At 41.8% G+C, this 15,780-nt stretch overlaps 2 protein-coding genes across 2 annotated transcripts in view; one reads left to right on the top strand and one right to left on the bottom strand.

The window, feature by feature from the left end:
- The window catches only part of LOC311149299 (uncharacterized protein), a 176,407-nt gene that overhangs the window by 154,690 nt on the left and 5,937 nt on the right, over positions 1–15,780 (bottom strand). The gene's annotated exons all lie outside the window — the stretch shown is intronic.
- On the top strand, positions 1,135–13,896 carry LOC311149302 (ornithine decarboxylase antizyme 1-like). Its single transcript, XM_084186435.1, is given in 6 exon segments — positions 1,135–1,311; positions 9,974–10,040; positions 10,042–10,128; positions 10,236–10,411; positions 13,106–13,191; positions 13,297–13,896. Coding segments are annotated over 6 exon segments (666 nt in total). The 5' UTR covers positions 1,135–1,192; the 3' UTR covers positions 13,428–13,896.

Raw genomic sequence — 15,780 nt, 5'->3', positions numbered from 1 at the left:
GATGCACCTGAGCTCAATATTGAGTCTCATAGCAAAGGATCTGAATAATTATGTTAATAAGGTATTTACATATTATTATTTTTGTATACATTTGCAAAAATGTCTATAAACCTGTTTTCACTTTTTCATTATGGAATATTGTGTGTAGATTGATGAGGAACATTCCCGACTGCACTGTATACTGTTGATTGCTGCTACAAACAATCAGCTATACAACAACAAAGTGTTCTGAAACCACCCATAGCCACAATCCAAAACATTATCATCATCCACAATGATAATCACTAGTACAATCTACATCAAATCAAATTGTATTGGTCACATACATACACATATCTAGCAGATGTTATTGCGGGTGTAGCGAAATGCTTGTGTTCCTAGCTCCAACAGTGCAGTAATAACTAACAATACACACAAATGTAAAAGTAAACGAATGGAATTAAGAAATATATAAATATTAGGACAAGCAATGTCAGAGTCCAGATGTGTGTGTGTGTGAACGATATGGGATGTATAGACATTATGGACAATATGTGGATAGAATATATAGTAAATATCTGAAGAATACGTGGATAGAATAGTATATGTACAGCAATAGTTGAATAGGATGGCCTTGACTAGAATACAGTATGTAAACATTATTAAAGTGACTAGTGTTCCATTATCAAAGTGACCATTGTTCGATGTTTATGTACATAGGGCAGCAGCCTCTAAGGTGCAGGGATGAGTAACTGGGTGGTAGCCGGCTAGTGACAGTGACTAAGTTCAGGGCAGTGTACTGAGTAGAGGCTGGCTAGTGATGGCTATTTAACAGTCTGATGACCTTGAGATAGAAGCTGTTTTTCAGTCTCTTGGTCCCAGCTTTGATGCACCTGTACTGACCTTGCCTTCTGGGTGATACAGTAGCTATACCGTTTATTATCAAAAACTTGACTACAGCATGTGACCTACTGGAGTAGGACAGTTTGTTTAATTCATAGAGATCCTATTAAAATATTGTAATTCATAATTCTATGGTTTAATTCCTAAATTTAATTCATCAAACGTCATGGTTTTAGGACACTCCCTTTCCTTTGTGACTGCTGACTCGAGGAGCCCTCCCCTTGTGCTCTGGCAGCCTGAGCCTGCGAGAAAAATCATTTGGTGAGGAGAGAAGCAAAAGGGATCTGCAGACTTGGACGCTGTTGGCCTTATGGTTAAATCCAACCTTCAGACGATATTAAATAGCCACTGTTTTGTCAGAGAAAAAGAGAAAACCACATCTACAATGCCAGTTAACGAACTGCCCAGTAATAACCCCGAAAGTGAAAGGTAAGTTGAGATAGCAATTCAGAAGGACTATGATTACTCATTGAGTCAGTAGCCACAGAGGCCTAGCTAACTGTACTCAGCTAGCATAACTTGCGACTTGTTTACTGTTTTTACAGTGGATATTATGTAAGAAGTCAGTAGAACAATATTGTGCGGAACTGCCTTTCGTTATTTCCCTCAAAGTTGACAATATTTAGCTGTAGTCGAAGTCTGTATAATTTTGGTTATTAAAGTTGGTTGCGGTTTATTTCGAATAACAATTTGTCATTTAGCATTCTGCTGATGTTGTTGGCTAACGCGTTAACGTTAGGTAACTAACGTTAGATAGTTAGCTTACCAGCTAACGCTAGCTAGCCAGCTCGTTCTTTAACTAGATACATTTGGCTTTGTCAATGCACAGTTTAACGCTTGTTGCTTCATTTGCGATGAATTAAGAAACAAACTAGCTACGGCAACATGTTTCACAATAATGTTGGGATAAATGGACTGACACAATTTATTACGTCGAATGTTCTGGAAGACGTTAGTCGACGTTAGTGGCTATGTAGTGGCAGTGCGTTTTAAGCAACAGGCACACAGCTAGTTAGCTAGCTACTACTAGCCATTGCGGCAAATATTTAGCTTGCAACGCTTCAACACCTGCAGGTATTAATATCATATCTGAGCACTCACATATGTTTGGCCAATCAAAACCCTTGACGACTTGACTGACTGTTATCCTGCTTAAAGACTAGGTCGAAAATATACTTTCGACCTAGCTAGGTTAAAGAATAACATGAGTGACAGCTAGTTAACTTACCTATTGGCTCAGTTCCGTCAGTACCTATGCCTAAAAACCCAAGTACAGGATGTGCAGTCCCTAAAAGTAGGTTATTTACCTGTCGATGCTCATTCTTATGTTTTGACATAACCCTATCAGAATTTACATCCCTTCTCATCTGTGGGAATTAAAATTAGTGTAGACCAATAAAGCCTAGACAACATTTAAAGAACTTGCCCTAACACAAGTAGGCTGACCATGGAGTCTCTTCCATTGATTATTGTCAATAGTTGCAAATCATCTTGATTAGCCTAGACAGTCTGCTGAGTCTCACTGAGTACAACTACTGTTGACTTGTGTAGTATGGTTATAATATTCTATCAGAATGGACACAGCACTATTTGCACGTTCTGGTCAAGTCTGTGCCCAATGGGTGTGAAATGCTGTTATGGTCTGTTGTGTGGGTGGGGCATTGAGCTGTTGTCTGTTACTAGAGGAAGAGGCCTCTTGAAACTTAGTCCCCAGCCCCACCATTTAAGTGCTTTGAGTACAGGTTGCGAGGTGTCCATAACTGCCCCAAAATCATTCCCCTATGGCCAAATATCTAGTCTATTTTTCTGCCAGGCAGTATTTTTCCACATCAGATTCATTCAACTGGTAAAGGCTGGGACTCATCTCCCACCTGACTAAACCAGCTGTCACAAGTTAAGGCGCTTCATGAATGGTGTGTATAGGAATATTGTGAATGGCGTAGAATAGCAGTGCAGTTGAATCTGTGGGAACAACTTGCAGGTGGAATGCAACGGCCAGGGATTTTACATAAGGATGCTAGTTGGATATTATTTGCAATAATCTGGTCGGGCGGTTTCCAAAGTAACCTCATTCACTAGAACCACTTATATTGACTGGAATCACTTATACCTTAGAAATGATAAGTGAGGAGCCTATGACGTCATCTTGACGATGGTTGAGGTATATCACTGTTACTCTGATTTTGAGGTCCAAGGTTGACAATGGGTTCTTACTTTGCTTTCACATGTCTGCTCCACATATAACGCTGGAGTGGCATTTGCGTAAGAGAGAGTCTGTGAACAGTAACACCACCACTAATGGGTTTTGTTCCCGTTTGGAGCTCGGAGAATATACCTACTCTCAGCTCTGCTAGCGCAACCCCCACAGAAAAGCTTATTCTGAACTAGATCACACTGTTGTGGCTTAGGCAAAATGGCTGATCAGTGCAGTCGGTAATCTGGCACATGCCTCAGTGACGTAAGAGGTTGGCATTTTTGTCGCTAGTGCAGACTTGAATTAGGCTAAAAACTCCACCTTTTTTTGCCACCCTAATTTTTAGCCCGGGTAGCTGAAATTGTTCAGTATTTTTCCAGTGACATGGTTTCCCGAAATGATGCCGACAGCGGTCTTTCCCCCATAGGCTAATCCCATTGTGACAGTTCACTCTGATTAATCAGTGATATGTCAACAGGGAATCAGTCACCATGGTAGCCATCTCTGACAACCAAGCTGAGTGAAGGCAGTCATTTTGTTTAATGAGTCATCACCAGAGACTGAAACTAACTTTTTGGTCCACCAGCCACTGTGGCAGGTAAATACAAAAATCTACCAGCAACTGCTTTTTTTTACCAGCCATATTTTTTGTTCTATAATTACCACAAAAAAACCAAAAACAAATGGATGAGCATGCTTTGTAATGTTTCTAAAACAATACATGTATTACTAGTAAGAAGTGATATGGTACAGTGCCTTCAGAAAGTATTCACACCCCTTGACTTTATCCACATTTTGTAGTGTTCCAGCCTGAATTTTAAATTGATTAAATTGAGATGTTGTGTCACTGGCCTACACACAATACCCCATAATGTCAAAGTGGAATCATGTTTTTAGAAATGTACACTGAACAAACATATGAACGCAACATGTAAAGTATTGGTCCCATGTTTCATGAGCTGAAATAAAAGATCCCAGAAATGTTCCATACGCACAAAAAGCTTATTTCTCTCAGTTTGTGCACACATTTGTTTACATCCCTGTTAGTGAGCATTTCTCCTTTGCCAAGATAATCCATCCACCTGACAAGTGTGGCATATCAAGAAGCTGATTAAACAGCATGATCATTACACAGGTGCATCTTGTGCTGGAGACAATAAAAGGCCACTCTAAAATGTGCGGTTTTGTCACACAACACAATGCTACAGATGTCTGAAGTTTTGAGGGAGCGTGTAATTGGCATGCTGAAATGCAGGAATGTCCACCAGAGCTGTTGCCAGATAATTTAATGTTAATTTCTCTACCATATGCTGCCTCCAACGTCGTTTTAGAGAATTTGACAGTACGTCCAACTGGCCTCACAACCACAGACCACATGCAACCACGCCAGCCCAGGACCGCCACATACGGTTTCTTCACCTGCGGGATCGTCTGGGACCAGCCACCCAGACAGCTGATGAAACTGTAGGTTTGCACAACCGAAGAATTTCTGCACAAACTGTCAGAAACAGTCTCAGGGAAGCTCATCTGCGTGCTTGTCATCCTCACCAGGGTCTTGACCTGACTGCAGTTCGGCGTCGTAACCGACTTTAGAGGGCAAATGCTCACCTTCGATGGCCATTGGCACGCTGGAGAAGTGTGCTCTTCACGGATGGATCCCGGTTTCAACTGTACTGGGCAGATGGCAGACGTATGGCGTCGTGAGGGCAAGTGGTTTGCTGCTGTCAACATTGTGAACAGAGTGCCCCATGGTGGCGGTGGGGTTATGGTACGGGCAGGCATAACCACGGACAATGAATACAATCGCATTTTATCGATGGCAATTTGAATGCACAAAGATACCATGACGAGATCCTGAGGCCCATTGTCTTGCCATTCATCCGCCATCACCTCCTGTTTCAGCATGATAATGCACAGCCCCCATGTCGCAAGGTTCTGTACACAATTCCCGGAAGCTGAAACTGTCCCAGTTCTTCCATGGCCTGCATACTCACCAGACATGTCACCCATTGAGCATGTATGGATGCTCTGGATCGACGTGTACGACAGCGTGTTCCAGTTCCCGCCAATATTCAGCAACTTCACACAGCCATTGAAGAGGAGTGGGACAACATTCCACAGGCCACAATCAACAGCCTGTTCAACTCTATACGAAGGAGGTGTCACACTGCATGAGATAAATGGTGGCCACACCAGATACTGACTGGTTTTCTGATCCACACCCTTATCTTTTTTTTAAGGTATCTGTGACCAACAGATGTACAGTGGGGAGAACAAGTATTTGATACTGCCGATTTTGCAGGTTTTCCTACTTACAAAGCATGTAGAGGTCTGTAATTGTTATCATAGGTACACTTCAACTGTGAGAGACGGAATCTAAAACAAAAATCCAGAAAATCACATTGTATGATTAAGTAATTGATTTGCATTTTATTGCATGACATAAGTATTTGATACATCAGAAAAGCAGAACTTAATATTTGGTACAGAAACCTTTGTTTGCAATTACAGAGATCATACGTTTCCTGTAGGTCTTGACCAGGTTTGCACACACTGCAGCAGGGATTTTGGCCCACTCCTCCATACAGACCTTCTCCAGATCCTTCAGGTTTCGGGGCTGTCGCTGGGCAATACGGACGTTCAGCTCCCTCCAAATATTTTCTATTGGGTTCAGGTCTGGACTGGCTAGGCCACTCCAGGACCTTGAGATGCTTCTTACGGAGCCACTCCCTCCTTGCCCTGGCTGTGTGTTTCGGGTCGTTGTCATGCTGGAAGACCCAGCCACGACCCATCTTCAATGCTCTTACTGAGGGAAGGAGGTTGTTGGCCAAGATCTCGCGATACATGGCCCCATTCATCCTCCCCATCAATACGGTGCAGTTGTCCTGTCCCCTTTGCAGAAAAGCATCCCCAAAGAATGATGTTTCCACCTCCATGCTTCACGGTTGGGATGGTGTTCTTGGGGTTGTACTCATCCTTCTTCTTCCTCCAAACACGGCGAGTGGCGTTTAGACCAAAAAGCTATATTTCTGTCTCATCAGACCACATGACCTTCTCCCATTCCTCCTCTGGATCATCCAGATGGTCATTGGCAAACTTCAGACGGGCCTGGACATGCGCTGGCTTGAGCAGGGGGACCTTGCGTGCACTGCAGGATTTTAATCCATGACGGCGTAGTGTGTTACTAATGGTTTTCTTTGAGACTGTGGTCCCAGCTCTCTTCAGGTCATTGACCAGGTCCTGCCGTGTAGTTCTGGGCTGATCCCTCACCTTCCTCATGATCATTGATGCCCCACGAGGTGAGATCTTGCATGGAGCCCCAGACCGAGGGTGATTGACCGTCATCTTGAACTTCTTCCATTTTCTAATAATTGCGCCAACAGTTGTTGCCTTCTCACCAAGCTGCTTGCCTATTGTCCTGTAGCCCATCCCAGCCTTGTGCAGGTCTACAATTTTATCCCTGATGTCCTTACACAGCTCTCTGGTCTTGGCCATTGTGGAGAGGATGGAGTCTGTTTGATTGAGTGTGTGGACAGGTGTCTTTTATACAGGTAACGAGTTCAAACAGGTGCAGTTAATACAGGTAATGAGTGGAGAACAGGAGGGCTTCTTAAAGAAAAACTAACAGGTCTGTGAGAGCTGGAATTCTTACTGGTTGGTAGGTGATCAAATACTTATGTCATGCAATAAAATGCAAATGAATTACTTAAAAATCATACAATGTGATTTTCTGGATTTTTGTTTTAGATTCCATCTCTCACAGTTGAAGTGTACCTATGATAAGAATTACAGACCTCTACATGCTTTGTAAGTAGGAAAACCTGCAAAATCGGCAGGGTATCAAATACTTGTTCTCCCCACTGTATATCTGTATTCCCAGTCATGTGCAATCCATAGATTAGGGCTTAATGAATTTATTTAAATTGACTGATTTCCTTTTGTGAACTAACTTAGTAAGATCTTTGAAATTGTTACATGTTGCATTTATATTTTTGTTTAGTGTAATTAAAATGAAAAGCTGAAATGTCTTGAGTGAATAAGTATTCAACTCCTTTGTTATGGCAAACCTAAATAAATTCAGGAGTAATTCAGTAAAATGTGCTTAACCTCCCCAGAGTTGATTGACACACCTGTTGATGTATTTTTTGACTGTCTTTTTTTGCCATTTATGAATGTTATTCAATGCCTTTCAATGGGCTTTAGTATTAAAGGCCAAAATCAATATTTTATCAAATAATTTTAATATATATATTTTTGATACCTAAAGGGGTCCTGAAATCCCAAATCAAATCGCTAAATGATTGTATGACCATCTTAAAACAATTCCATATTTCAGCTTAGCACCCCCCTCCCCCAACGTCTTAGACTATTGGTAGATAAAAAATAATAATAATTACAAGACATTTAATATCCTTTTGAGTGTAGTTATTAATTACACTTTGGATGGTGTATCAATACACCCAGTCACTACTAAGATACAGGTGGCCTTCCTAACTCAGTTGCTGGATAGAAAGGAAACTGTTCATGGATTTCAACATTACATTTACATTTTAGTCATTTAGCAGACGCTCTTATCCAGAGCGACTTACAGTTAGTGAGTGCATACATAATTTTTTTATTTTTCATACTGGCCCCCCGTGGGAATCAAACCCACAACCCTGGCATTGCAAAAGCCATGCTCTACCAACTGAGCTACATCCCTGCCGGCCATTCCCTCCCCTACCCTGGACGACGCTGGGCCAATTGTGCGCCGCCCCATGGGTCTCCAGGTCGCGGCCGGCTATGACAGAGACTGGATTCGAACCAGGATCTCTAGTGGCACAGCTAGCACTGCGATGCAGTGCCTTAGACCACTGCGCCACTCGGGAGACATGAGGCCAATGGTGACTTTAAAACAGAGTTTAATGGCTGTGATAGGAGACCTGAGGATGGATCAACAACATTGTACTTACTCCACAATACTAACCTAAATGACAGATGGAAAAAAGCATCCGGTTTGCAATAAGGCACTAAAGTAAAACTGCAACAAATTTGGTCAAGAAATGAACTTTATGTCCTGATTTGTCAAGCATGGTGGTGGCTGCATCATGTTGTGGGTATGCTTTTCATCGGCAAAGACTAGGGAGTTTTTTGGGATAAAAATAAACTGAATAGAGCTAAGCACAGGCAAAATCCTAGAGGAAAACCAGGTTGACTGCTTTCCAACAGACACTGGGAGACAAGTTCATCTTTCAGCAGGACAATAACCTAAAACACAAGGCCAAATATACACTGGAGTTGCTTACTAAGATGACATTGAATGTTCCTGAGTGGCCTCGTTACAGTTTTGACTTAAATTGGCTTTAAAATATATGGCAATGGCTGTCTAGCAATGATCAACAACAAACTTGACAGAGCTTGAATAATTTTATAAAAAATTATGTACAAATATTGTACAATCCAGGTGTGCAAAGCTCTTAGAGACTTGCCCAGAAAAACTCAGCTGTAATCGCTGCCGAAAGTGATTCTAACATGTATTGAGTCCGGTAGGGCTGGGTGGTATACCTTATTTTACGATATACCGGTATTGATGCACTGACCGGTTTGGGTTTTTACTTTACCTTACCTTATATAATGGTATTTGGATTTTTGGTTTGTTAAATTTGATACGCCGTGTGTAACGTCCATTTTTATAGTTTACTCCGCTACTTGAGTCATCTCTCTCTCTCCATGCTGCTTTCCATACAGACCTAGCTCCGCCGCCTGTCACTCAAGGAGCGCATTTGTGGTTCCTCGACCACTAGACACTTGTGTTCAGTCTGCATGGTCAATGCATCACAGGCAGCAAAGTTGATGACAATGATGCTGTTTTCACTTTGCTTCTTAATATAAATCCACTAGCGTTATATAATTACACTATTAGTTTGTTTATTACATCTGCAAACGGCTAGTTTGTCTTAGCGAATGCTAATCGATAGTTAGCCAGCTGACTAGCTAGCTAATAAATGTACTGAGTCAGAGCAAACGTAAATAGCTATACAGCCTGATTATACCAGTGATGGTGTAGACCTAAATCAGCATGTTTGTGCAACAGTATCTTCTAAATCAAAGAGGAATAAGCAAAGCATGAATATGTTAGCTACATGAAGTAGCTAAGAGAAAATTCAATGTAGCCAAAGATTATAGGTTACCCTAGTCAATACTTTGATTCTTACCCTGTCACAATAACTCCTCCCTGGCATTTTCATTCGTTGTCATGTCGAACATCACTGTATTCAAAGTGCCCACTAATATATTCTAACTATAGAATTAGAATAATCATTCTATTTCCATGATTCCAACAGTTCACCCAAGTGTTTTGCTCTAAATCGCAGTTCAAATCGCAATTGCTACATTTGGTTAAAAATAAGGCCTAGATTGTTTGCCCATATCATGCAGCCCTACGTGGCAGTGTTGAAATGATTTCAAATGAGTGCAAGAAATGCAGAAGTTGATAAATGCAATACATTATTTTTGGTTGAAGATTTTACTTAGAATGTATGTGTTGCCACCCTAGGGTCACTCACTACTCATAAAGCAAATGTAGAATTGTTATTATTCAAAAACATAAAATACCGTCCAATTTCTTTTAAACACAGTGATAGGGGTGTGAATAGGATATTTCTTTATTTCATTGTCAATCAATTTGGAAACATTTCTAAAAACATGTTTTCACTTTGTCATTATGGGGTATTGTGTGTTAGATGGGTGAGAGAGAGAAAATAATCAATTTTGAATTCAGGCTGTCAAACAACAAAGTGTGGAAAAAGTCAAAGGGGTATGAATACTTTCTGAAGGCACTGCTCAAGGCACTGCTCAATGTAAAAATTATATGAATCCTTTAGTAATAATTGTGCCGTTCTTCTGTGTGTTCTCCAGCACCTCCAGTCCGAGGTGGTGTTCCCGCTGTTGCAGTAACCCCTGTCCGGGGCCTCTGTGGTGTTCCTGATGCCCCTCGCCCACCCCTGAAGATCCCAGGTGGGCGAGGAAATGACCAGCGGGATCGCAATCTTTCAGCTAAGCTATTCTACTCTGTGAGTCCACTTTCCTATATCTCTCCTTCACATCCTCTGGCGTTAGGATACCTCCCTGTGTCAAACCTCTCTTCGTACCCGCTAATTTCTCTATTTTTTTCTTGCAGGATGCTCGGTTGCTGGTTCTTGAGGAGCCTCCCCCCACCAACGGCAGAGTCCGTTTCCTACTTTTTGAGCCCCGTCGCTCAGTGGGCAAGCACTGTGTCTGGAGGGGGGCACTGAAAGGGAGGAACATCTATATCGAGATCCCCCCTGGAGCCCTGCCTGAGGGCAGCAAAGACAGGTCAGTGATCCAATGCAAATACAACCTCTCCTTTGTCCTCTGGTTTCCTACTCCATTCTCCTTTTCAGCTCATTTATCACCTGATTTACTTAAAGGGAAAATCCACCCAAAACCACTCATTCCTTTATTTTACAGTGTTAAATAACACTAATATGTGAGAACAATATTTTTTGTGAACAGATATTTCATTTTGGCATTATAATAAGGTTGATAGCAACATGGTAAATCGTTGTGGGAATCTGTTGCAGCTCAAGTCGACTTCAAAATCTACAATGCAATGCTTTCTCTATGGGCTGGCTAGCTAGGTAGCTAGCTAGCTAGCAAATGCACCTACATACAATAATACCAAAGACAATATCAGCATGTAAAGTAGCTAGTTAGTTGTAAAATCGCCTAAACAAACTGCACTATCAATTTAGGAGTCTACAATCTCACCGCGTTCAACCTGCAGATCGATGCGCCTCAGAGTGGAGTCTGACATTCACAACGGCAGATATACTTTTGAGGAGATGGGAAACGTTGCCCATGCTACGTCAATGGGCCGTGCGGTGCATTCTGGGCGATTCTGGGACAAGGAGCGCTCTCCTTCAAGGAGTGAATGGGAGTCTATTGGGCGCAAGCTCTAAAACCCAACATTAGCACAAATTTTGTCAACAAGAAGTACAACATTAAAAATCTTTTCAGAGATGTGTGAATTTACTTGCTATCTGTGACGTCATATGGCTTTGGAATCGTAACGTTACGTACTTTCGAGCGAAATTGGCACGTTTCTTGACATATACACTGACTTTGAGAAGGGATTGTGTGACGCTTAGCAACTGCTTGATTCAGTATGACGACAACGTGAACGCGATTGGTCGACAGTCTGCTGGGTGGGGCGTTATACGTTCCTTCATTCATTGGATTCCTATCTCCTTTCTATAATATCTCTGGCAACGGCACCATGCAGTGCACCCTGGACTAAAGAGGCAGACACATAGGAAAATTTGCTAGACCCTCCGTTAAATTACAAATGTCCCGAGGTAGGAATATCGCAAAAATATGATCAATGGCTCATTCGAGAGAAGACATCCTCCCGAGTTATTACATCGGCCAGTATTGAAGTCTGTCATATATGATAGACATTTTCGCGATCTTAAAGTCGTATTCCTATTAACTTCCAGTGTAATGAGAGCGACTTTATCACAATACTAAGTCATACCGGCCAAATTTCTGCCTGCTTGAACTCCAGTAACTCGGATACACATGATATGACCCAGGGAATCGATAGAACATCACTCAGAGATGCACAAAAACAATACAACATTCAAAATGGGTGACCCTTTCCTTTAACAAAAGGCACATCTCAATAGCTGGTCCAGGTATCCTCATGAAATGGCACAAGTGGGCGGGGTGGGCCTTTCCTCTTTTGTTCTCTATTGTTCCTCAAGCAAGGGTGGAGGCCAATGACACCACTAATCCCCATGAGACCAACTCCTTGAATGCCCTACTCTTTTTTGCAGTTGTCTAAAACCTTATTTTGTTCAAAATATATTTTGTTACCCCTTAGTGTGTGTTTTACTGTATTTATTTATACTTGGGATAATGCTTTTCAACAGTAAAACGTTTTTTTAAAATCGCTGGATGATGTCTTTAACCTCTTAAGGAGCCGGACCCCTTTTTTTCAATTTTCACCTAAAATGACATACCCAAATCTAACTGCCTGTAGCTCAGGACCTGAAGCAAGGATATGCATTTTCTTCATACCATTTGAAAGGAAACACTTTTAAGTTTGTGGAAATGTGAAATTAATGTAGGAGAATATAACACATTAGATCTGGTAAAAGATAATACAAACCAAAAAACATGCAAAAAAATTTTTTGCCATCTTTGAAATGCAAGAGAAAGGCCACAATATAATATTGCAATTTAGATTTTGGCCATTGGATGGTGCAGTGTGTGTGCAAAGTTTGAGATTGATCCAGTGAAGCGTTGCAATACTGGACTATTTTGTATCAAGTCTGCTCAAATGTATTGAATTGGTCAATTGATACATTTTCAAGTACATAACTATAGAGAACATACAAAAATGATATGGTAATACAAAATGTAAGTTTACACATTCCCAGGAATGTCATACATGATGGATCATTAGCTTATACACTAACTTTCACACATCTAGATGGCCGGGCGGGGTATGTGTGGCGCCAGAGACAGCAGGGGTTCAAACTGTAGAACCCAGTTCCTACATTTGAATATAAACATTTATTTTATCAAACAAAACTGTGCTACATTTTATCTCGGGGACCTTCAGGATGACAAATCAGAGCAAGATTACTGAATGTAAGTACATTATTTACCTTCAGAGGTGAATGTATCAAACCAGTTGCCGTGATACGTTTTTTGTTGTTGTGCACTCTCCTCAAACAATAGCATGATATTTTTTCACTGTAATAGCTACTGTGAATTGGACAGTGCAGTTGGATTAACAAGAATTTAAGCTTTCTGCCCATATAAGACATGTCTATGTCCTGGAAAGTTTGCTGTTACCTACAACAGTCATGTTAATCACATTAGCGCACGTTAGCTCAACCGTCCCGTATACGGGACACCGATCCCGTAGAGGTTAAGACTGTTTTTGTTTTCTTTAAACCAGATGGACTCTGTTTATATTGCACTGCCTTAATAGCTCATTGATTTACTTCCCTTCTCCAGTTTCGCTCTCCTGCTGGAGTTTGCGGAAGAGAAGCTGCAGGTTGACCATGTCTTCATCTGCTTCCACAAGAACCGAGACGACAGAGGTAAGTCCCTGTGTGTGTGTGTCCAGTCAACCCCTCTTTTTATACTTTATTATTTTGTTATGATTCTTCTCACACTACCCTTTCTCTCTCTCTCTCTCTCTCCAGCATCTCTGCTGCGTACCTTCAGCTTCCTGGGCTTTGAGATTGTGAGACCAGGTCATCCCCTCGTCCCTACCCGCCCCGACGCTTTCTTCATGGCTTACAGCATCGAACGAGACTCCTCTGACGACGAATAACCGATCACACACAAGTTTGCTTTTATGTACCCTTCCCCATCCCACTCTATCACTTAGGGAAAATACATATTATCAAAACTCAGTAAGTTGAGGTTTCCTGTGAAATTTTCTGTTTATTACCTTTGATGTGCTGTATTACAATGACATTTGCACTAGTGTGTAATGTTAAACCAGGAATGTACACATCTGGAAAATGTTTCCTCACCACTGTAATCATTTCCATGTGTAGTGCTGATTTCCCCCTCCCCCATCCACCACAATGATAATCTCTAGGATGTAATATTTATGGTAATTTCCATGCAGCATACTCATGTAATTAGTTATGTTTTTTGGGCTATTTCAAGTTGATTTTCATGTTTAGTAAAAAAAAATGTGTGCATGAATTTCGATTTCTAGTTTTGATTCACTTGACTGAAATCTGCATGTTGTAACAAGTGCGCGAATAAAAGTGCTCACCTTAACAAGTGGATTTTGATTTCTAGTTATATGTTGTAGAAATTAGGTACAGGGCAGTGAAATATGTGAAGATTTGTACAAGAAGTACAATTTGTGGATATGTAGACCAGAGGGATATACCAGAGTTGTAAAAGCATAATCTGTTAAAATCGATAGACATCAGTCTGTCGGTGTTGAATTTCACCTAGTGCACTGTAAGTTGATATTTAAAAATCATTACTGTGTTCTAATGGAGCTCCTTGGATCCATGAAAGGTTAATGGTAGTGCATATACACTGAGTGTAGAAAACATTAGGAACACCTTCTCTTTCCATGACGTAGACTGACCAAGGGAATCCATGTGAAAGCTACGACCCCTTATTGATGTCACTTGTTAAATTCACTTCAATCAGTGTAGATGAAGGGGTGGGGACGGATTAAATAAGGATTTGTGTGTCAAGAATTGCAACGCTGCTGGATTTTTCCTGTTTCCCGTGTGTATCAAGAATGATCCACCACCCAAAGCACATCCAGCCAACTTGACAACTGTGGGAAGCATTGGAGTCAAAATGGGCCAGCATCCCTGTGGAATGCTTTCGACACATTGTAGAGTCCATGCCCCGATGAATTGAGGCTGTTCTGAGGGCAAAAGGTGGTGCAACTCAATATTAGGAAGGTGTACATTTGATTAGCTTTCATTTGGGCTTTTTGATATGGAGTTGATATAAAATGTGGTTAATATCCTTGGAAAACCCTTTAGTGGAGGAAAAAAGCGAACCTTTTATGCATTCCAGATGTTCTAGATACATTCTGACTACATGAACGTTTAAAATCATCCACATTACACATTAGATTAGAGGATCAATAATTCAAGCAGTGGACTTCAATTAACATATTTGAAATAGACATGAGTATTGTTGTGAGTAATGACAACTTCCAGTCCACTGTGTTCTGGAGTCTTAGTCGTGCCGTGGTCCTCATCACAGTCTTGGAGTCATTGAAGGAGAGGTACTGCAGACACAGGAAGCGTTCCCAGTCCAGACTGGGCTGGTCCTGAATCAATCAGCCCTATCTCTGCCAACTTCAGCAACAGAAGTGCCTGCTTGACTGACAGCCAGTTGTGCAGAGTGAAAGGCCCAGTGGGATTTAGCCTGAAGAGCTTAGTACATGGACCGCAGAGCCTGCAGGACCCCCACTACGTCTGCTATCTGTAGCCCATTACACCTATCCTGAAGCCAGGAGGCGAGCTGGAGAAGCCATGGTAGATATGGGGAGTTCTAGGTAGCGTCATCTGAACTCTGTCTGCTGAGAGGTAGCGTTGTCAGGGAGGTGCAGGCAGTACTCTAGCAATGCTCAGAGCTGAGACTGTATGGATGTAGCAGCATGAACAGGCTGAGAGAGAGTAAGGTAATGGGTCAACACCACTTGAGAGGCTCCCCAGTTTCTCCATAGGGTCTGAATCCTCCCTTCGCCTTCTTTTTTTCATACTCTAAGAACTCTTCACTTTCTCCTGCTTTATCTGCCATGGTGCCGGCATTGATTGTCCTTTTTCATCATTTGCCTTTCCTGCTGTTTCCTCTCCCTCTGTTTTCTCCCCTCTCACCCCTTGGCCATACCAGTAAGATGCACTGTGCCCTCAGCGCAGGTGGCTGCGTTGCTGCACAGGTGTTGAAACCCCAAGGCCAACTGTAGCAGCAGAATACTCACTTGCCTCTCATAGACTAGTAGTTGAAAGCTCTGCAGGACCCTTCCCTCTTGTATAAAGTCTTCCAAAGTAGCCTGTGGTTGGTAAGTCTCTCTCAATAGTCACTGTGTATCCCATGTGCAATAGTGAAACAACTGTAGACCGGGCCACCGCTGTCCTCAGGCTCTGCTTGATTTTTGTCTGCCTCAATCTGGTGATTCTGTCACTGATCAG

Source organism: Coregonus lavaretus, assembly GCF_964263955.1.
Source record: "Coregonus lavaretus genome assembly, chromosome: 21".
Lineage (NCBI taxonomy): Eukaryota > Metazoa > Chordata > Actinopteri > Salmoniformes > Salmonidae > Coregonus > Coregonus lavaretus.
This window is presented reverse-complemented; position numbering and strand designations above follow the sequence as displayed.